Raw genomic sequence first — 24,985 nt, forward strand, 5'->3', positions numbered from 1 at the left:
GTCTGAGTGAGCCTTCCCGAGATAGCATCCAACCGTGAAGGTGGAGCCGTTCTGGTCCCGAGTAGAACTTCCGGGACCTCGGTTGAGACAGCAGATCCCACAGGGGTGGGATGCTGCGCGGGAAGTCCACCGAAAGCCGAAGCAACAGAGGAAACCAAGGTTGTCGAGGCCAGAGCGGTGCAACCAGCAACACAGTACAAGGGTGTAGAAGAATCTTCTCCAACACCCTGCCCACCAGATTGAAGGGAGGAAACGCATACGCGTACATTCCCGACCAGTCCTTGGATAGAGCATCCACCGCCATGGTTATAGGATCTGGAACCAGAGACACAAACGCAGGGAGTCGAAAGTTCAGGGCCGTGGCGAACAGATCCACATGGGGTCTGCCCAAACCAGGCAAAGAGACCAGAACACCGAACGCTTGAGGGTCCATTCGGTGAAAACCGGGCTCCGAGACCGAGACAGATTGTCGGCCAGAACATTCAGACGACCTGGAAGGTGCCTCACCGTGAGATCGAGACTGATTTCCTGACACAGCAACAGGACCTGGGTGGAAAAAGCACACAGAGCTGGGGAACGGGTGCCACCCTGGCGCTGCAGATAAGCCACCACAGTGGAGTTGTCTGTCGCCAGACAAATGGCCTTGCCCTGCAGGGAGGGTCGAAGACCCCGAAGGGCTGACAGAACAGCACGCATTTCCAGAACATTGATGTGTTCTGAAAGCTATTCCCCCGAACACACCCCCGCCGACGTCTGACCGGAAAGGTATGCACCCCAACCGGTCATGGACGCGTCGGTGTAAAGGGTCATAGCAGGAGATGCCCGAACCAGAGGTACTCCTGCCGGGACATTGCTCTCGAGAGTCCACCAACGAGCTGATTCCTTCACCGACTCCGGCAGAGGAATGTACACATTCCACTGCCGAGACACCGGAGACCAAACTGACAGAAGGAACAGCTGAAGCGGACGGATGTGAAGCCGACCCAAGGGAACCACATCCGCCAGTGAATTCAGGTAACCGAGGAACCGAAGGAACTATCGAACCTGAATTCGCTCCACACCGACCTGAACGGAGACCAACAGAGAGGCCTTCTCGAACTTGGACGCTGGTGAAAGGACAAACCCCAGATCGGTTCTGAACCGATAACCGAGGAAAAAAAATCTTGGGAGGGGATAACCTCCGACCTCTCCCTGGAAGGGACGAACCCTAGGCGGCACAGAACGCCCAGAACCGACCTCGTGCTCCGGAACAGGATAACTGGATCCACTTGGAGCAACAGGGAGTCGTCGAAGTAGATGTGTGCATCTACCCCGAGACTGTGGAGGTGCCTCAATACTACCTGCAACAACTTGGTGAAAACCAAGGGGGCCGTAGTGAGGCCGAAGGGCATAGCACGAAACTGGTAAACCTTCTGCTCGAATGTGAACCCGAGGAACATCCTGGCCGACCTTCTGACCGGGATGTGAAAGTAAGCATCGTTCAGATCGATGGACGTAGCCCACATCCCTGGACGCACTGACGCAATGATGCGTCGTGGCGTTTCCATCTGGAAGTGCGGGGAATCGACGTACGTGTTGAACGTACTGAGGTCGATAATAGGCCCCCAGGCACCGGACTTCTTCTTCACGAGGAAGACCCGGGAGTAAAACCCTGGAGACCACCGGTCCGGTGAAAGTTCCTCGATCGCGCACTTCGCGGTCATGGCATGAACCTCCGACCTGAGAGCCTCCCCTTTCCCGGATCGGAAGGAGAAGGGAAAAAGATAGGCTCTCGCGCCAGAGGTGGATCCCGAAGGAGCGGGATGCAGAGACCCTTGGACACAACCCCTAGGGCCCAAATGTCTGATGTGATTTCTTTCCACTGAGGAACGAAATGGGACAGCCGACCGCCTACTGGCAAGTCCGGAAGGGGCCAATCTAGCCCGTCCCAAACCACATCGGCGGAGCCTCCCGCGTCCAAGGGCGTGGGAGCGGCGACAGACAGTGGACAAGGAGTTAGCAATGCAAGGAAGAGTCAGGAACCCTTTCTACCTCTGGAAAATTTGGCTTTGCCTCGACCCCTACCGCGGAAGGACGATTTCCGACGTTCTGCCGAAGCGGAAGTCGGAGGGGCAGCCTGCTGCTGAAAAACAGCCGTCTTTGCCCTCTTCCTCCTACGCCTGGAGGAGCCAGAAGCCTGTTCTTCCTGCTAGCGCCATTGGCTGCCGAATTGTGGCGTGCATCCTCAGATGCAAACGGGTCCAACCGCATCTCAGATTGCACTGAGGGAAGGACCCCGCCAAACAAATCCTCCAAAACGGTAGCCCGATAGGAATCGCCGACTGGCAGTCCAGAAAGGACCGACAACCGGCGGGCAACAACAAGGTGTGACATGGCAGCCGACAGTAAGGCCATCACATCAAGATGTGCCTTGTAAATTGCCTGGCTGAGGCGCTCCATCAGGCCAGCCTTGCTGGGGAGCTGCTCCACCGACTTGCAGCTCGCAGCCAGCAACGCAGAAGTAAACCAGTCTGCGTAGGACAGGACATGGAGAGCCAGCCTAAGGAGACGCTCCAACTTAGAGTGCTCCCTAGGCCCCATCAAAACCTGGTCAACACAGCGTCCCGGCCACTTCTCCAGATCCCTCTCAAGGGAAACGGAATTAGGGGCCAATACTGGGTCGTGGATGCGGTACGTATCTGCAGCTAAATCTGCGATATCAGCAACCACGACCTGTAAAGCCGAGAGGAAAAAGGCTTGCGAGCCTTGCTCACCTTCTGCTTTAATAAAGCGTTGACCTGAGCGAGGGACGAAGCTCTATCCATTGTCGAAATTCCGCTGGTGTTCTCCAAGGGGTTAAGCCTAGTCTTAGCCCTCGCCCCACCCCTACCCCTCCTACCCGACTTACCTGCACGCCCTCGCGGGCGGGGAGAACCACCGGCAGGAGTCGGCTGCCAGGCACGGCAAATGTCACACGGCTGCTTCAAAGAGCAAGACCGACAGCTAGGACAGTAAGAGTGGGGGTCGAAAGCCTCAAATAAATGACCCCCAGGACAGCGCCTTTGAGAAGGAGGAGTCTCCATCTCAAAGTAAACAAACCGTTATACGCGAACACGTGGCCGGAGCCTGGTCGCAAAACAGCGCAAAATAAAGCAAACACTAAATTAAAACAAAATAAAGTAATATAGTATTAAAGGATACAATATATATCGGTACAAACAACGCCAGTAGCAGTTGGAACCCCGTAGAAGAAACCAAAACACGTCCGTAAACACGGAAGGCTGAAGGAATTATGAAGTGGGAAGCATGGCTTCGTGTCTGATCACGTGCGTGAATACTGCCGTCTGATTGTTGGGTTTTTTCCAGGGGTTTCCCATGGGGGGAAACATTCTTTATTTACGTATGTTAAGAGCCAAGTAAGGTTGGAATATGCATTATAATGACTGTGGTAACGTATTTTGAAATAGAAATAAGTTGCAAAAACTTGTTTCATAATTGTTAATTTTATACTTATATTTATACTGTCATTTTTCAATTTTGTTTATATAATAGTGTCATATATCCGAATTAAATCGTACACGTATATAGTTAGACAGCATGAAAACATACAAAAAAATAGCAGGGAGCAATCATCTTAATGTAAAAATAAATAGACTTAATATGATAATTTTGTTAAGCACAGTTATAATACGTAATATTTTAAATACATTATGCACACAATCACAGGTTTAAATCCAGAGAGCATGTACCTAACACGCTCTCTGGATTTTGTACTTACATATTATATTCTATAATAAATAAAAGGTTTCTTTTACATTTACTGCATTAAAACATGATGTCTTCAAAAAAAATAACAACAATATTGATAAATAAAATTAATAAATACCTAAAAATAATATAGATATAATTTTCTAGTTTTACCTTGGAGTGAAATTTAGTTTCCCAAGGGTTGTGGAGCCCCCTATGAGCGAGGTCTGCTAAATTTACACTTTTTAGTTGCTAATTATAATTAAAATAAAAATATAAGTAAAGAAAATAAAATAAAAGATGAGATGGAAAATTATTTCAAATAAAAAGTTTCTGAATGACCCCTGGTATTATAGTTAACAAATGCATAAAATAGAAAATGTAATTGTATTCAGCCGAAAATGGCTTACAGGACACTGTTGGAAATTATGGTGAATCGCATAGACTGGTACGACTTCTGTACACATTATACATGTGGTTTACAAGTGGAATCTGTATTTCATTGGAAGACATTATAAATAATTGTCTGTTTTATTAAGACTTGATAAATATTTTATATGTTATTTGCTACATTACATAAGGATGATCTGATATCATTGTATACATTGCATTCAATTGAAAAGTGTAGTTCATCCTCTATACACTTACTTACCCTTGTACATATCTTACACAAGCGTTCCTCTAGTGGAATCACAGGTACGGCGTATCTGTCAGTTTCCACTGAAAGAGGCAGAGAATCACATCGAAATTTTAAAAGTAGTTATACGTCTGCTCTTTTGTCTAACGAGCTTTATATATGAATGTGGAATAACCTCTGAGAAAGAAGTTCTGTAAGTTATCAACTTGTTAGCATTTAGATTACAACCATTCTCTATATAATCGTACCATTCCTCAGCATCTGAAATAATGAGTTGTTCTTCCACTCGTCTTATCTTGTGTTTAATAGAAGGTGTTGAGTTTACATTTGTCATCAATTATTTTCCAAAGTCTAGAATCCCAAGATTTTTTTTTAGACTTTCTAAAAGTTAGATGCACTTTTTCTAAGACTGTTATCATCACAATACCATTTTTTTCATTGTTTTTTTTCCATAAACAAAAACATGTAACATTTTATCGTAATACATAGTAGTACAGTTACATGTGTACATAAACACAAACATGCATGCATGCACTCATAATTTTCATACATATATTACATTAACATACATACATACATACATACATACATACATACATACATACATACATACATACATACATACATACATACATACATACATGTATACATGAAGGCATACTTAACATACATATATAACATACATAAATAACATACATAACATATATACATACATACATACATGCATACATACATACATAATACATACACACACATACACACACACACGCTCACACACACACACACACACACACACACACACACACACACACGCTCACTCACACACACACACACACACACACACACACACATACAAACACACACACACACACACGCATACATGCACACCTACGCACATAGACATATATGCCTGCACGTAGGCACGTAGGCACGTAGGCACGTCAATTATTTTCCAAAGTCTAGAATCCCAAGATTTTTTTAGACTTTCGGACCTTAGATGCACTTTTTTCATTAGACTGTTATCATCACAATACTTAATTCTTAAAAATACACGTATTAGTTCTAAAACGTTAATTACATTTTATATTAGATGTTAAAAAGGCGAGTGTTTTTTTTCTTAAAAAATGTAACAACGATGTAATTTACATGAAAAACAAGAAGTTTTATTTGTACTTTACAACTTTGAAAACGCGAGATGTTATCCTTGTATTAATTAATGCATCGATCATTACGCTCAATACAGATCAACGAAAAACAATAAGACGACTGAAATCGATCAGAATCGCAAAGGATTTTTTTCTGTTTTATGAATCATATAAAAGTCTTTCTGTACACGCTAATATTCGGACTCAATTTCGATATTCAATTGCTAATTGCCCTGATACATCCTCTTAATTTATATGTATATATATACAGAAAACTGACGGAGACAGACAACTTTTGACTCATGCCTTGTGATGGTGTCGAACCCAGGAAATCCGGTACCAAATCGCCTAGCCGGGAACTAAATGTCGCCCTGACCTTGACACCGTCGCAGCCTCCTCGAAAAGGGGTTTTGAAGTTACAGTAAACAACAGACCCAACAATTCGACACGATCAGATTAACTAATAGCGGTTTTCATGAGTGCCTGTGTCGCAACCAATAGCTATATACATTGAAACTAAGATATGGACTATACAAATCGATTTGGTAGTGGGTGATAACTATACAAATAATTGCGATATTCGTAGCCGTGTATATATAACTAAAATTCAATCTAGGTACAAATATCTACGATGGCCGATATCGGACTGTCAATTATTGTTACTAGTAGTACGTTTTTGTCAACGAAATTTGTACGTACACATTATGTGGCAGAAAAACCTACTACTAGTACTACATGTAGTGGTTATTTTGTACACTAAATGTGTACATACTAATCTCGTGTCAAAGACGTATCGCTAGTAGCAGATTTTTGACACATTTTTTTTTTTATTTTTTTTTAATTTTTGCGACATAATACATATGAACATATTTCATTGTCAAAAATGTAGTACTAGTAACACTGTTTTGACAGTCCGATATCTGCCATCGTAAATATCATCAGCAGACGATTTTTTAATATGTTCATGCTGAAAACATCGGGTTGATAACCATATCGGCTTCCAAAATCTAATATGCAGATGTTTATTGTCTAGGTGACTTGTATCGGAAAGAGTAAGTCCGAGGCGTTATTGTAGCGTGCCTAGGTTATATGTAATATATATCCATACGTGTAGGTAGGTATTTCATTTTCAAATAAAGTTAAAAGTAAATGTTATTTGAAAACGATAAAAGTCATTTAAACAAAAAATCAACATGTACCAAGTCTTTCACCACCTCGGGGCTGTGATGAAATCTAATTGAGCTCCCAGGTTATTATTGTCACAACGGACTATTTACATTGATATTTGCAGTGAGTCGAAACGAATCCATTTGACACAAAATGGAAGGAAAGGACAGTGAGAGAGATGGGGGGATTAAGTTAGTTAACAGTGCCCCCGTGGTGCTTTAATCACACTCAAAACCACCGACTCATAAATAACGCAGAGACGTTTCAATACAATTGATAAAATGTTTCCCTTTTATTAGATATATTCACGGATGCCTTACTCTACCGGAACAGATTATTTCAGAAAGCGAAACATGTGTATGTAATATACGATTTCTTATGTTAATAGGTATTATTGAGGTACGTTTGCTCTTTCAGTTAAGAAGCTCTCTATTACACCATAGGGTGCAGGGACACATGGGTAGATATGATGTATATACTCACACATGTTTGATTTAGATACATATTAGGAACTAGTGATGTGAGATGGTGTTATTGGCTGAATTCAATGCATACAGCAGTGACATGGAGTCAATGGGATTGGCCCGGAGAAGTACACAGAGTTAATCTCGCGCTCTTCTGATGTAAAGCCCGTATTGATACATCATGAAAGAGTTATCAAATTGCGAAGTTCTAAATAGGCAAAATTATGGTAATAAAGAGGCTAGAAACTGAAAAAAAATATTGCTAAAGTCGACTTCAGTGAAATGGAAGGGAAAGTACCGACCGTTTGATATAGACGGACACAATACTGTTCGCATATGGGAGTATTCAAGAGACAGATAAAGTATGGATATATAAGACTTGTAATTACAAAGGGAAGAAAACCATGGCAACCGATCGCCATGGATATCGACGGGAGAGAACCAATATTTCTCATCGCGAGAATTCAACTTCTTTATACTATTCACGGGAACAAACTAACTTCTCGAGAATCTCCTCGCGAAATACCATCACACCATTCTTGATAACACAACAACAGAAAACAAAGAATTGCTGGGCTAGTGAACGAAAGAGAAAGTGTCTCAAGTCCACGATTCGATCTGAACGACGATTTGCAAAAACCGACGAAAATCATGAGAAGTCACGTGTCCAAAGTAACTTACCAGATGATGTAGAAGAGGAGAGGAAACCAAATGTCAAGGTAAACGCTTGAAAAGTTGGTTTGCGTTATCATTAGGAAGTTGTTACAATGTATGTTTGCTTCTGAACGAATACCGTTCGTGAAACTGTTACCTTACTACTACCTTTTTTTTATCTACAAATCGACGCTTTCGTATTTTTAAACCTCTTTCTTGCTCATGATCTTAAGAATTAAAAAACCTCATTAACAAAATTAAAAGAAGGCACACAGCAACTGTTTCCGTTACTTGAAAATGTCATGGTAGTGATATGCACACGTTCCAAACAGTATATTTATTGGTGAACGGCGAACAAAATTATCTCATTGAACTGTCAACCCACATATGCTGAAGTTGTTGGGAACAGTACATGCTAAACCATTAACAAAACAAATCAAATTTGACTTAAAATGTATCGGCTATCATTGAATAATTAATTGAATTCTACATACGGGTACTAACATGTGATAACGTAGTAGATACATAATGATGAAGTACAATTTAAAAACAATAATTGCAATGTGTAGAGATCTATCAAATCACTGCACATTAAACTATGCAGGACGTAACATGTATAATATATACGTATCTTATAAATTGAATAGAAAGACACGACATATTTTTTGAGGGGTGGGGGAAGGGGCGGGGTTGGGGGACGGGAGGAGTTCGTCAAAGCATTGTCAAATAGTTAAATAGAATAGAAAAAATAAATTAAAAAATATATGTGACATAAAAAAGGAAAAATATAAAAAAATATTCTGACTGAAGAATTGAAATTTAAACTGCCATTAGAGTCCACATTCGGTGTTTAAACGACTAGTTATGATTCTGCAAACGTATGAATGATAGAATTCGTTCCGTACACTGTCATTACATATAGGACATCTCCTATTTCCCCGTTTAGTTCCTGTCCGTCGCCCCGTTTCAATAGTCACCTTTAATTAGCTATCATTAACGTAATATTATTTTCTCCGTCTTAATCATTATAAGTTTTTCCAAATATTCTTCTTGACGAACATTATCATTTCAGATTAGGTAAGTGGTTCCTCTGGTCGAGGTTGGTATCTCGTTATGCTATTTGTGAATACATTAATCGTATAACCTAGTGCTCAATGTACATTTCAAAATCAATTTGCCTACAGTAGGTACATACAAGTATCTCTTGATATTCCATATATAGTTCATCCCCGAATTTTCAACGTCACTGCATATCGGACATACTAAAATTCTGAAGTCATCGATCCGAACAATTTTCACGCCTTGGTGATCATTCTAAAAAAATATTATCATATCTTACTTTTTAATATTGACGTGTTCAGCAAGGCAACCATAGAGACTCAATATAAGTATGTTGTTGTATTATCTTCCATTAATCCACTAAAAGTTAACACTGACATGTGTGTAGGCATTTGTGATCATATCGTGTTGAACTTTTATAATGTATTCATACATTTTGTAAAAATATGTCAGCTCATATATATTTTGATTTGGAATCGGTAGGTCGCCACTAAAATGTCAGTAAATGTTTTTTTTCTTTTGTTATATGATATTGTATCGAATTTAAAAGAAACGTTAGCTGTTTGTGACAACCGTCACCTGTCCGACCACGTTCGTTTTATTCCGTCTTTTCGTATTACAGAGTTATCTGCTCTTATTACGCTATTGGTTTGTGTGAGAAAATTACGTCGTTTTCTCAAAAATGTATGACGTTACTCTCACAAACAAATGACGTAACAATCATTACCTGCTCACAAGAGCAGATAACTCTGCAATACGAAAAGACGGAATATGGTACTCTGGTTCCCTTAAACATTAACCCAAGCGTGCTACCATCTGTGTAGACAAGAGTGACACATACAAGTTCGTTTTAATTTTTTTCATTGTTGTTGTAAAATAAATAAAGATTATTGTACTAATGCATGTACTATTAAAACGATGGCTGTGTAACTTTGTCATACTACTGACTAGAAGTGGGCTACCTCCGTCACATATCTGACCAGAGTAACAATGGGAAACCGGTTGGGCTGGTGTCCCTATACAAAACCAAATGACAATACATTATTGCATCTTTCTGTGAAATTAAATGAGAACCGGGCAGGATGTAAAACCAGATCAGTTAAAATTGCTGTATTGTTTTATGTGGTCTATATCGGTCACAGTTCAATAAACCAAACAAATATTCTATTCTTTCTACAAAAAACATATTAAAACTGATCTTATGCCGAGTGGTTCACACTCCGTCCTTCCACACAAGCGGGCGGGGTTCGATCCCTGGAGTCGTCGTACGCATGTTTTTTTTAAAGAAAGTGTTTTTCTCCTGCCCACACAACTCCAACAACCCAGGTGGAGTATACAATGGTCTGGGGTGGATGTTTTGATATCTGTGGTGTAGCATTCATGTGAGGTGACACTATAAATGATGTAATTGGAAGCACGGTCCTAATAAAAACAGAACACAATACATCCCCAACTCACATGCAGGCATTTACACAAAGGGAGATATTAGCTAGGTGGCATATGACTAATAGGTAGCGCCTGATAAGGCAGCTCCTGCGAATTCCTAAAAAATGTATTGATTAATGTATATGCTTATTGTACTGATTGTATACAATTGTATATATATGTACTGTAAAGCGCTTTAGAGTGGCTTATTCTAGCTAGATAGGGCGCTATATCAAATGTTTTACATGTATAAAAAAAATCCAATATCAACAATAACCATGGGAGTACTAGTAGTTACTAATATCAACATTTTGTCTATCACATCAGGCAATCAACCGCTTTCGAGTGGCTATCCTTTGTGTACGCGTTCTGGTCGGATGGTTACGGATTATAATCAACATCAGTGACCGTAAGACGCCCCGGACAGCAGCAGAGGAGCAGTGGTATACCCTGTACAATAGTAACGAGGCCCGGGCACTGGCCTTCAACAAGGCACTGTTCGCACGGGAGAGGGTAAGTAGACAGACAACCTTATACGGACTTTGTTGGGATACATAATAGGATTTTAAATGAGGTTTCATTTCATATGAGATTTTATGAAACGAGTCTTAAGAGGTTTTTTTTTTTTGCGAGCCTTGGCGAGCAAAAGTTAAAACTTCGAGACGAGTTTCATAAAAGCTCATATGAAATAAAAACACATTTAAAATACTTTTTTTATCACATAACTCAGAAAACTTACATTTTGACAGGTTTTAAGGCCAAAATGTAGAGGCTTAATCAAACGGAGACAGCCAATTTGTTGCGCCTTTCACAATTTATGACGTCACGTCATTGTCCATATTATGACATCACAATCGATTTCTGACTGGCACAGCCAATGCAAAACGCTCCAGGGTATATTACACTAGTGACATATGTAAAAAATATTACACAGGCGAATTCACTGGATAACAGGCCGATTATGTGATAAATCAAGATATAGATTAATGGCAGTTTTATGATTACCAACATGATCTGACTAGAAAAGGTGTTATTTTTTGTGAAAAGTGAATATCGATGTTTGTGATAATGCTAGTAAGTGTGACTTGTGATTTCGTTGACACTAGCCCAGATTGTTTCAATGGGTTTGTATGGCTTGGGCCAAAATTCCATCAGGTCTCGATGAGTGATCTTTGTTAACATCTGTCCTTTGATCAAATCTAGAAATATGGAATTAATTTTTAAAATATGATTTTGATCACTCTTTGGTATTCTGTTACGCCGAAAGAATGACACATGTTACCCTAGGGCTACCTACATGTACATTCATATCACCTTATCATCAAATATTCAAATATAGATTACAATCTGTTCGTTGATTGAGAATGAGAAAATGACATTTTCCATTGTATACTCCTTATATGAACAGAGGTAGAATATAATGATTGGAACATACTTTCATCAGTTATTAATACATTGCATACATGTTTTAAATTACGTGTGTGCTCCCTATTGCACCCACAGATGTGTTGGCACCAATTGTTTTATTTACATTTTTTGTTGAAATATCTACTTTCTGTTTGCGTGACATGACACTGTTAAGTGTGCTATTTTAGTGAATTCCATGTCATGGTACATGTTTGTATTCGTGTTCTTATATTTGAATATTTGTACAATCTATGCTTACCAAAGAAAGTATTTAAAAATGGTAAATCTTTGTTTATATGTAGACACTTGCTAAAGTACCAAACTGGGCAAAGGAGATTCTAAACCTTGACCCAGAAGACCGGACGGAAGATGATTGCCGGAGACTTCACGCCCTACTCAGAGGACTTAAAAGCTTCGACAAATTTACAGAGAAAATTCAACTGTCTATGTGTAGGGCTTTTCGCTACATCATGTATGTACATTTTTATATTATATTCCTAAGTTATACTGCAAAGGTAAAACTGATATCCGCATACGACTGTGACTGTTTTTTTGTTTTGGAATCAGCAATGTAGAAGTATACTACAGGTGACTACTAAAAATAAAAAATCTGAGGAGGTATCACATTAGTTGCCTCATACGATTATGACGTAGACTGCAGCATTTTTCTCATTCAAATGCGAATATTTAAGGATTAACTTGAATGTATTTTTCATGTTATGGAGGTATAACACACAAAAAAAAACGGAGTGTACTCTAAATAAACAGCGAAGCGGTTTATGATGAGAGTACACTACGTTTTTTTTGTGTTATACCTCCATAACAGGAGAAATATATTCAAGTTAATACTTATAATTTAATCTACTATACACAATCTCTTTGGAAATCAACTTGTATTGATGGACTCTTTTCTTTTAGAAATTATTGCGCTGCTGTATAAGCCAATCAAAAGCGACGTTACAAACGGCGACGTCATTTTTTTTACGTTATGGGCTGATAACATAATTTGTTAAGCCAATGAAAATGCTTGTTACAAGCAAGATTAAATTATTACATATTTGCTCTAGAATGAAAAGGGTGTAAGAAAATATAACCTAACACTATATTTCAGGTATCTGAAGTCACAATAGGACAACAATGACTTGAAGTCATGAAATCGTGAGCATTCCGATGCAGCGATGCGCAAATTGTTACGCTTTTGGTGGTTTCTGTGCTAATTCGGGTGATAATAATGTGAGAAAACATACCTTTTGTCATGCTCAGGGGTGTAGAATGGGGGAATTTAACCCTTGGTATTTTCAAATTGTATCAAAACTGTATATAAGCCTAAGGTTTCAATAGAATTAAAAATCCCTATGGTGGAATTTCCTTAGCCTTCATCTATAACCATGGGAGAGTCTTTGTTTTCTTCGAATTGCACATGTACCGTTCACTCTGCGATGCATTCACTTCGCAGTACTTGTTCTGCTCTGCTTTCAGTGTGGAGCATGGCCGAGTGATTTTAAGACGAGGACATGTTGGATTTAATTTCTACTTTATCTTCTCTGGGTCTGTATTTGTGAACCTGGAGGATAGAAACATCGACGGAGAAAAGTTTGAGAAAACTGAGACCGTTCTACTTCGAGGGGATGCTTTTGGAGTAAGTGTTACGTCATATATTTCAATATACGAAAGTATCGAGCTTCCGTTCTCACATCGTTTGTTGAAATGCGAATGTTTATCACTGAAAGAGCGTCAGTGAAATTTTCTGACATTTATGATCATATTCATTGTTCAAATCAACGTGTTTCGCTCTTAATTTACGTATCTTCTCTGCATCCCTTCAATATGCCATCCTCGCTCGAAATGAGCTACTATCTGATTTGATTCAGGTATGAAATCGTCACCAATGGCTTGGCTGATACCAGTCGATTGAAGCTTCCAATAGCGCTCAAACCAACTCATAGCCTAGTGATCATTTGATCTTCGCGAATGTCACGTACAAAATGTAACCAGCCGAATTGCATTTACTGCGTAAAGATACTGCGTAGAGAATCTTCGAATTTGTCATTGACATATTTCAGGGATTCAGAGAAGTAACGTATACCATTTGCGGAATCCTATGCTCTTTCAGCACACCTTTTGGAGCTAAATACAAGATACTATGATGTATTGATATCATCATATGTAGATAAGTATTTAACAACGTATATAAGCTCAATAATTCACATTTTACGTAACGTTCCAATCAAAAATAGAAAGCTTCGTGTCGTTTATGCATTGTCTAATTATAAGTAATATCAGATTATATTTTTTCAATCATATTAAATGCCCCACGATGAGTGCTTAATCTTATTCGATCCGATTTGACGTTTTATTATGTTTTGAAGGTTTTTTACAACGAAAGGAAAAAAATACTTTCTATAAAATATTGTTCGTTTAACATTTTCTGAAGAAATTCAGTTACAGCTACATATGTTAGATTCTTGTGTATTAAGGCAAATGTGTATCTATGCATAAATTACCATTATATAGGTGCTGGCTATCTTAAGTAATCACTGCCTGATACAGCAACTGTAAAACGTTTTATAATACAAGAGCTAGATCCCGTGCTCAGTAATATTTAAGAATACAGTAACTGTGAAATGGATAATCATACAATTGGTGGGTAGCTCACGTGCTTAGTAAGCATTGACGAAACCAGTAATTATATACCAGTTTATCAAACAGGAACTAGCATTGTTACTTACTTTTCATTTGTCAAGGGTTTCTGTACAAGAGTTGACCTTCATGAATATCATTGACGGGTGCACTCACTGCAAAACGGTTAATCATTAAAGATCAACTTTCATACATAGACAGATACAGTAATCAGTGTGAAACATTTTTTTTTATACAGGAACTAAATCTGTTTGCACAGTATTCATTGGCATATAAAGTAATAGTACAACAGTCTATCATACAGGAACCGGTTTCATGAATATTTCCTAAATAGGTGCTAGATGTCCTACTTTATAGACATTCGATGATACATGCATTATAAATACTTTATAAATACGTAAGTAAGTATATCTGAATTATTTTTGAGAGATTTGAAATATTAATGTAATATTCTTTGATATCACGAATTTGAAAATCTTATACTATAACTGTTTGGGTGTGCCACCTACAGGAGTTGGCTCTCCTCCGAGACATCAGACGGACAGCGTCGATCACGTGTCGGGAGGTATGTGAAATGCTGGTAGTGGATAAGGACACGTTTTCAAAGGTTTGTCCCAAAATCTTTGAAGAGGAACTGGAGGAAAAGGAACGCTTTCTTTGGTTTGTATTGTATGCTGGTGCTGGTTTGTTTAGTTGTATTGCACGTGTAACTCTTTGAACAAAATCCGTATAAGAAAAATTCAGTATAACACGTTTGGATGTTACTGTATACTAGACAGGATGTTATTCTAGTCAGTTCCGCTTATTTTGATTTTTTTTTTTACCTTTAATGTTGACGTTAACTAAAAAATCGTCTTTTGTGTTAACTTGACCTGACATTATTTGACAACTACTAACAGGTCAACCATATCAGAAGTAAAAAGACTTTAAAATGACGTGTAATTAGTTCTCGTGCCAATAACTTTAGATAGAATTAAATGTTTTCTAAATCGCAGGGCATTACGTCATTTTGATATAATTGTCTAACACTTGCCGTCGAAATGAAGAATTTAAACATCGCTGTATTGAATCTTATTGTGAACCAATGATCCGAAATACCGAATATCACATTAGGATACAATGTTTTATTTATTTATTTATTTCTCAGTACATTCCTATGAGATTTTACTCACTATCACTAATACATAGAAATGTACCTTCAATATCAATACGAGATTTGAGATTTTCATACCAAATTATATAAAGGCATGTTTGTCCTCACATTTTAGTCCTAACCACATGTTTATAGTTCAACATTAGTTGATGCATGTACTATATAACATGTGTTATTTGTTTTCAGCCATTTGCCGTTATTTAACAGCCGAGTATGGACTAAAGAGACGATCAAACGTGTCTGTACAGAAGCTCAAATTCAGGAGGTATGTCTGTTAAGGCTTGTTAATGTAAACTGTGTGACGCTTCAGAAATGAACAGGCTGGTTTATTTGCGAAATTAATTAATATTTATAAGCAATTTTATGTTGTTTGTCAAAAATGAGATATTGCATACACGTGTATGCCATGGGAAGTAATGACATTGACTTTAAGGATTTCATCGTGCTCTTTCTGATTGTATGTTGCTGTCTTATTTCTCATAACAACTTTGAATACAAGTTTATACACCCCTTGAGTGTTAACGGTGTGGTTCATGGTATGTAATTTTACTATATTACTTGACGTCATAGTCATCAGTGTCCCGTCACATTATTTAAAACATTGACGTCAAATATTTCACTGTGACGTCATAATTAGCACTAAATTGGCAGTACCTGTCATGTGATGCACCACACCTTCAACTTACTTTATTTTGCAGTATTAAACGTGCTCTATTTTAGTTATTGTGATGCGTAATATATAGGATAACAATATTATTATTGTTGAATCTTCAGCTTTGTTTGATTTAATTTGCTTGATTTAATTAATTCATTTATTTTACAATGTGTATGGTACATATGTAGTTCAACCAGCTCAAAATACTGGCTCAAGAGAATGAAGATTTAAATGAAAATGTAAATTTAGTCAACAAATTAAAGAAACATGTTGTTTAAATCTCTATGTTAAAGAAAAATATTCGTCAAATCAAAAAGTGATATATATTAATTTAGTCAACAAGTTAAAGAAGAAGAATTATATTGACATGATCGTTAAATCTTCAGTACAAGACCAATAAGGTGATAGTGGTCGACACTGACGAGGACTGGATTTACGTCTGTATGGAGGTAAGGGAGATAACTACATGTAAAATCATGTTCAGGTAGATACATGTTTATGCAGCTGTACATTTATCATGCAAAAAAATAATGACGAGTCAACTAACCTATTCCATATGTGGGTTTTTTCATACCGCAATGGTTTTCAAAACTAATTTAGGAAAACATATATCTGAAATACTTTTAATTCGTTCAGCCATACTGCTTATTATGAAGACAATTGCCCGAAAATTGATAACTCTATAATGAAACTTATAACACCATATTTCAGATATATATTTACGCTTGAATGTATACTTAGTAGTTTATCAGTGTATACTTAGTAATAAATTGCAAATAGTGTAGACATTTAAACATGCATATGTATATAATATGACGGTGATATATGCGTGATAATGCATGATTCTAAAATGTATTTATTGCACACAAAATGGAATATTGTTATTATACTAAAGAGACAATCAAGCAAAAAGTATCTGTTGTGATATCGTTTTACCATAGAGTATTATAATACACAATACTAAATTTATGACACTGTTGTCAACAAGATAGCAATAGATATATGTCGGTTCGGAAACATTTCATATTTAGGGTAAGTGTCAGATCATCCGGAGAGTGGCATTAGACGTCCAGTCAAGTCATAAGAAATCGTCAGAGGCGAAACGAGCGTCAACTCCACTGTTGTCTGACGAGGTGCTTGACATCCTTGGAAAACTCAAAAACATACAGGACAAGAGTAGGTGATTTTTTTGGTCACGTATGTGTGATTACACATGATTATGTTCTAATGTTTTTAATTCTTATTACATTGCAAATATGTGCTTGTTATATGTATTTAATATTTCAAAACATAATGTTCTGAGAATACGGTGTCAGAAACATTTCGTAATCAGGGTATGCTGTTTAAAACCTGGTACTCACCATATGTCGAACGTAAGCAGGTTAGCGTCCAGGAAACATAATGTTATCAAATCTCTAGCTACAAAATTCAGTGCTATTAAACTATCATAAAATTCGGGGTTTTTTTGTGCATAAAATAATACGCAACGTATTTTTATTGAAAATGGACTTCATGACGGATTCAGATCAGATGGTTGTGATCGGTAAGCGTATTCTGAGCGATGTAGGACGCATGTGTTCTAAACAAATCTCGTATCGTTTGTTTGAACCATGCTTAAGACATAAACTATTCAGACTAAGCTCCATATGATGACTAGTTTGTGTTGTGTGATTTCAGACAAACAGGAGGCAGAATCAGAAGATTTGGACGACGAACTTGGAAAGGAAAGAATGCTGGATTCGATGTCATTGGAGTACCGCCAAGACGGAAGGGTACCTAGATTTATCGTACTTGTTGCATTATCTATTAAGCAAAATGTTTTAAAAGCATTTTGCATTTATTAATAAGTCTAAATCAATAAATATAAAACGGAAGTTTGCTTCCTGTTTCATTTGTTGCCACTGAACGAGAGAGCGAATTTAAAACGAGACTTAAAATATCGTATGTACTATGTGGTGAAAATAATCCGTAAGAATTCAGTACCCGAATATTAGTGAAAAATGCCAATGGGCCGATGGGCAAAGCATTGAAAGAGACAATCATGTTATGCTTTACACAATGCAAATCAAATGAATGAAACCATTTTTTCTCAAACCTATTTATTTGTGTGTGCTCTAAAAGAAGTGCTTTAAATGCAATATCTAAATAACACAACATGTCTCATTCTTATTGTTAAAAGTGAAAAAATAGAGTAATCAATAAGATTTTATACTTATAAAATTATTTCTTTAATGGTGAAATGCTTCTTTTACCAACCAGACAAAGGACTACATTAGCACTCTGCTGGAACAGGTATTGTAACCAGACTCGGCTAGAACCGTCTCTCTTTGTCTTATGTTTTTTTATGCATAATGGTTTGAGGACCACGTGTAAGATTAATCCAAAGCTAAACATGTATTTATCCTCAATAAAGAATGTCTATTATTATTATTATTATCATCATAATAAGCATGGCCAGTTTTGTGAAGTTACAACAATATGAATCAGTACAATTAACATCGGGGTATCATTTTATTTAACAATTTGCCGCTACGGATATGTACAGGAATAGAATCGCGTTATCAATCGTGCAGCTTTATAAAGATGTCACACTTTACAACAAGGCTGCATTATTTTTGAGCACGCTACTCGACACACTGGTAACATTTTGTTTCTCTGTTATCCTGTACGATTTGGTTATCAATTCCAATGTGTTTAGAAAAGATGCACAAAGAACAACCATATGTTCTATCAGTGTTAATCAGTCTGACTCTTGTTTAGTCAATAGGTATTCCAAATATACCTAACGATAGTAAATGGTATTATCCATATGAACATATGTGTAGCTCATCAGACTGTGCAGCAGTCCTCACCTTGATCCCGACCTTAAACAATCTAACCTTCAATTTGTTATGTTGTTATATCCTTAGCGTGAATGAACGCACACGTGTACTGTTTTAAGTGGTGTAAACACTCAGTTAGAAATAATTTCACTCCTAATTGTTTTTACATGTATTCCTTCCCACCAGCCTCATGTCACACGCAAATAATCATACATGTACCTGCACAGTTCATAATATATACACTCTACTCATTATCAATTTGAAAATAATAAGTCCACTGCTATATTCCAATTTGTGTAAGGCATTTTTACGCACTTCCTTTTCTGTTTGAACAGTAGTTTAGACCGATTTGCTTTTCGGTTTTTTACCCTTGGCATCATCGATGAGTCCGCGAAGGACAACACAGAGGGATGATACAAGTTATATACATGCACCTTGTATATCCTATTCCGTCTTTGCATATTGCAGAGTTATCTTCTCTTGATAGCAGGTATTGGTTGTTACGTCATTTGTTTGTGAGAGTAACGTCATCAATTTTTGAGTAAACGACGTAATTTTCTCACACAAACCAATGACGTAACAATCAATACCTGCTCTCAAGAGAAGATAACTCTGCAATATGCAAAGACGGAATATTAATCTCTTGGAATTGAAGACATGGTCATAAAACACGTATCAGTGCTAGCTAGAGGTTCATCAATGTTCTTTTTAAGAGTAACAAAAGCAAATTGGCACTCTTTTTGTAGAGGTTCAGAGATACTTTGTTAACTGATAATTTTGAATGGTTTATTTTTCACTCATATTGATGTGATATATACCGTCTTTATACTTTGTTCATGTTTTTCGTGCGGAAAGAAACAAGGAAAAAGTAAAATATGTCACATTTCATAATCTCACACCAATACGTAGTTTTTACTTATATGCTTTGTTATTGTAAAGATTGTGTTTGGAAAAGGTTACAAAATAGAAAATGGTCGCATTATTCATAATTGCACCTCTTGCATCATAGAAAATAAAATCGTTCACATATGTATATGAGAACACATTGATTTAATCATTTTTGCAGAAAGAAAAACAATTAATAGATAATTATACACATAATGAAATAGATATAAGGAAAAATGTTACGTCTTCACAGCGTCGCCGGTTAATGAAGAGCAAAGACAAAGAAGTTGTCACAAAGAAAAAGGAAGTGGTGTCAAAAAAAGGACCGACAACTCTGACATCACTGATGGCACAAAATAAGAAAAGTCCAGACGGAAAAGACTACGTTTATTTGGATATCGGCTGCTTACATAGCAAAGACATATTTGTAAGGATCATATAGTGTATTTAACACGTTGATAGTGAATTAATCAAACATAGCCGTAGATTCGGTATCTGTTTTCGTTTTTTTTGTTTGTTATTGTTGTCGTTTAACATGCAAATATTGCAACCTCTCGCAATATTAGTTGTTCCATTGTTTTGTTTTTTCCCAGCTAAGCTGTAAACATTGTTACTTATTGAAAACTTCTAAAAGTGAAGATAACAGGATGCTGTTTATTTCAAGGAAGTGCAGCTACTTGTTGGTCATACAATGACGACTTTTTGTAAATGTTTAGATTGAAACAATTCATCGAAACCAAAGAGATTAGGTGCGATCAATCTTTACATTAACAGCTGACTAACGTTCACTGTTTTGATGATGATGTTATTGTGCTGATTGACCATTTAAACATTACTGTATAATTATCAAATAATCATCTTCATGTTGTATCGAAATACCCATTGATAAATCACTTTTGTACATTGCAATATTTCATAATATCCCCTAATACGAACAAATCATCTTGTATAACAGGGTGAATATGTCATATGCATGTAATGTATAACATGAAGTGTTTGGTTACGAGAAAACCAATTGATATTAATTGATTGATTTTACAGGACCTGTTTTGTATTATGTATCCGTCAAGACGTCCGCCTAACAGTACTCTGATACTTGTTAGCCTAGGTACCCGGATGTTGAGGATAAAACGGAAGAATTTCTTCAACACGACAAGTCATGATGCTCTGCTACATGCCAAACGACTTGCAAAGAAAGATAGGTAAAAACCATTTGGAATTGATTGCCCCGTTATTTAGTTCTATTGTACTACTGGCATGGCAAGCTCCGAAACCTAGTTAAATTGTACCATTGCTCCGGACGCCCTGCTCTTCGGTTCATTTGGAATGCGAATTTGCTGTTTCCTTTGCTGAAGTAATAGCTATATAGCAGTACTACCCTTTTCTGAAAACATCGCTGTTTCATATATTAAGACTCTATTATTAAAATGTATCAAATATAATAGTGTGAGATTACTGATCACCTATATATAGTTGTAGTGATAAAGAGTGCGTTTTATGTGCAATGTGATAATTCGATTTTCATATGCAAAGCGTATTTTACACACTTAGATCTTGTTATGTGCAGTTTATTAAATATCTAGAATTAAATGCAACGCATGTATACTTAAATAAAGCTTAATGTATTATGCGTTGAATACATCTATATTGCAATTTAAAGTGTTGCTAGGGAGGCTATTTCTTGCTACATAGAATTATTAAATACATTTCTTTTACATGTGATGTTTAATAACTACATTTCAATCGTAACTTTAATTGTATTCAATGCAATATGCATAATAAATAGAAATAAATTGTATTCATTGACCTTGTGATTAGAAGGGTATTTAAATTATATATATATATTCAAATTGAAGATGCATATTAACTTAAGAAATGAAATTCCCTACTTTTTGTGTGTTTTTCCTATCTAATGTTGAAGATATGAATGGTGCAATGATATGCATACCTTTTTGAAATGCACCAGTTAAAACTAAAGGAAAACTTTGTTATTAAAATCTCAACACTACAAAACACATAAGGGCTATGTATAACCATTTCTTCAAAAGCCAATTAGGTTAAGTGAATCAATTTCTCCTGTCTTATTTGTTTCTGTTTGAAACTATTTTTCTAACAACTGGCTGTATTATTTGGCGTTTTATATATTGCCGTTAATGGGCATACTGTTTTCTAATCACTGTCTGGATGGCGAGACGACCGTACCTGTGTAAAATAACTGACACTTGTACCAAGTGATTATAATCTATTCGTAATTAATAAAGATTAATATGTCAGTTAAAATATTTCAGACGTATTATTCGATATCAAGAAGACGATTTATTTGTACCTGATATATAATTTTTTAACAAATTATGTAGTTGAGTAGTAAGTGTGTTTTTCATCAGAAAAGAGTATATATCCTTAAAGACTGATCGGATATGAAAAATGGCCGACAGGCCACCATCTTGGATTGTGACATGAAAGGTTTGTTTTTTATGCTTTAAAGGGGCATCACGGTGAAGTAACTTTATTTTTTGTCTTTTTTTCAAATACTACATAAACATATCAAGTGAGACTCCTTATGGAAAATAACGGTCGGATTTGGCTGAAATAGATTCATAAAAATGATTAAATCTAAGAAAATCATCGGTATTTCTACCTGTCTGACCAACGTTTTGTTCAGGGATTTCCCTCTACTAGCACATGCGCATAGCACACCATTTCTTTGTAAACAAAATGACTGGCCGTGTGAAGTAAGCGAAAGAAAAGTGTTGTACCGTGTCAGCTACGAAACGAAAAGTTGCCAAATGGTCAAAAGATAGCGCAAGGAGTACGTTACGGAATCATTATTGCAGGTGGGCAGTATTCAAAGGAGAAAATAACTGCCGTAGCAGTTAGTACGGTGCATGTATTCTTCCGGATAGCCGGTTAAGCTGAAATGGAATCGACAGAAATGCTAGCGCTGTTTATGTTATGAATAAATATCTAAAACTATTAAGCTCGCTAGTATCTTTTTCTGTGTTTAAACACAGATGAACTTAGTTTAATATGTTAATGGGCATGTATTGGAGAGAGTTTACTTTGTGTTTCTATAATTATACAGTGATTTATGCGAAAGGAAGGGATAATTGACTGGTTAGTTTGATTTTTCCATGAGGCCCTCCAAGGGATAACTGTTGTGATGTCCCTTGGTGTAGGGAATGTGTTTAGCCCCGTAACATATGTACCGGCCACATTCCGGTACTAAATTCAATATATATTTAAATATATCTACTTTATGTTTATGCCTATTATCATTGTTGACATTAAATTGCAAATGTATGACGAGAGAAGGCTGTGATAAATTGTAAAAACGTGTGCCCCATCCCTTGTTAAATTTTATTGGCAACAAATTTATGTTTAAAGCTAAATAAATTTAAATTCTGAATATTGGCAAGTGTGCAATTAACTTCAATGATGAATAATTACTGTTCAATAAGTTTGAATACGGACTTAGAAATCATATAACTTGGTTTCATAGTGCGGTAAGACGTTGCAGTTGCCTAACGGCCCCTCTCTGGGTGCCCCTTTGGAAACGTTTCATCTCGCTCGCACCACTTGTGTTTACTGCCTAGTCAGGTGACGTTATCGGCGCTATTTTTAGCAGGGCTTTCCCGAACAATTCAAGTGGTCAAACTGGACATTTGGAACGGACTATGAATATGGGGATAGCGAAGTAACATTAGTGGAAGTACATACAATACATACATTCATTAAAAAAAGAAAACGCCTTTCCACGTGATGTCCCTTTAACAAGGCACAGTAGAACGTCGTTTTCATTTTTCTGATGTGACACTTGTTTTTCTAAATTGCCGTGTTTTGATTTTAGCATGAAGCCTGATGACGTTGCTCTCTAATTATTAGTTCAATTAAAAAAAACTATTCAATATTTCACCACACACATACACGCACAAAAATGATTGTTTGATTATAATCAAAGGAAACGGGATACCTGATATTTTCGTAATGAAAGTGATGTAGTTTCAGTCATGTGATTATATAATTGTTTTCTGTGTTCACTAGACATCCCAGCGAGGAAATGATCCTAAGATCCTATCAAGAAAAGACGATGTGGGATAACTACAAGTCTGATGTTGTGGCAGAAATCGTAGGACCGCATCTAAAGAAAAATGGTCGATTCTCGAACATATCCAAAGACCAAATAAACATCATCAAACAAAGAAATGAACAGAACGAGAATCTCTTATCAACGTTACATAGAAACAAGGTAATTTCCGAGGTGATGAAGACAGATGATGATGCTGATGATGAGAGTGATGACGAAACAAATAATTACGGCGATATCGTTCCACAGGCCAATTTTGTGCACCCTCACACACTAAACATAAAGGCGAAGGCCTCAGCAATCTAGTCGTCTTTTAAGTATCTTTCTATTTCACCTCAAACATATCAATACTTTCGTTTATAGCATAAACATTTCATCTAATGCATGCATGATTAGGTGAATTATTGACATTTAAAATAACGCCCGATGCAATTCGCGAGATTGGGAGTATCCTTGTTCGAGGTCGAAGCAGCAACTATCGAATGTAAGTTATACATATTTGTTTTGGAAGCAGCTATGTTTACTAACTAATAATTTACAGTGTCTTAACATACAGTGGTATTTTAATTTATATTCAGGTATCAATCCAAAATTAGATACATATATAAGTAGCATAATAGCATCTTTAGAAATAGATATATAGAGGTTACACAACGTCACTCATTAATATTCAAAAATGGCCTTTTTGTTTTACAAATCTAATAATTGTCAAAATTAATGCTTCGGCAACGACTTCATGATAAAATATAATAGATGAACGACTTTAAATATTAGGAGTAGCAGTATTGCATTAATTTATATAAATCAACAACGGACTATATGCGCGTAAGCATATCGTACGAAGTCTGCCTCCCGCCAAGTGACGAAGACGAACTTATCGCTGTTAATGTCCAAAACCATAGGCCTACGTTTCTTCGTGACGGCTCAATGGTTGACGTTTATAGTGACAGTTCAGCCATAGTCAGACGGTCCAAATAGCGATAACGGGACGTTGGGAGAACGAAATATTTTCCGACACTGTGACAGATCTTGTTTTGGTTTTATGACCTGGACACGAGACGG

At 37.0% G+C, this 24,985-nt stretch overlaps 1 protein-coding gene across 1 annotated transcript; it reads left to right on the forward strand.

The window, feature by feature from the left end:
• Positions 1-6,979: 6,979 nt before the first annotated feature.
• Positions 6,980-24,577, forward strand: LOC110465031 (cyclic nucleotide-binding domain-containing protein 2-like). Its single transcript, XM_021520594.1, has 13 exons — positions 6,980-7,858; positions 10,605-10,790; positions 11,987-12,156; positions 13,164-13,323; positions 14,836-14,984; positions 15,664-15,742; positions 16,519-16,581; positions 17,164-17,308; positions 17,810-17,904; positions 18,392-18,424; positions 20,093-20,266; positions 20,881-21,041; positions 23,881-24,577. The coding sequence occupies exons 1-13, from the start codon at positions 7,544-7,546 to the stop codon at positions 24,227-24,229; spliced, it is 2,079 nt and encodes a 692-aa protein (XP_021376269.1). The 5' UTR covers positions 6,980-7,543; the 3' UTR covers positions 24,230-24,577.
• Positions 24,578-24,985: the final 408 nt, after the last annotated feature.

This window comes from Mizuhopecten yessoensis, unplaced genomic scaffold (assembly GCF_002113885.1).
Source record: "Mizuhopecten yessoensis strain PY_sf001 unplaced genomic scaffold, ASM211388v2 scaffold11047, whole genome shotgun sequence".
Lineage (NCBI taxonomy): Eukaryota > Metazoa > Mollusca > Bivalvia > Pectinida > Pectinidae > Mizuhopecten > Mizuhopecten yessoensis.

Bases quoted from the DNA above. Each gene is read 5' to 3' on its own strand.
- LOC110465031 (XM_021520594.1), top strand. From the start codon at position 7,544: ATGGCAACCGATCGCCATGGATATCGACGGGAGAGAACCAATATTTCT. The intron at 7,859-10,604 runs GTAAACGCTTGA...CTATCACATCAG, and splicing joins AGAGGAAACCAAATGTCAAG to GCAATCAACCGCTTTCGAGT. The intron at 18,425-20,092 runs GTATTGTAACCA...ACGTCTTCACAG, and splicing joins TTAGCACTCTGCTGGAACAG to CGTCGCCGGTTAATGAAGAG.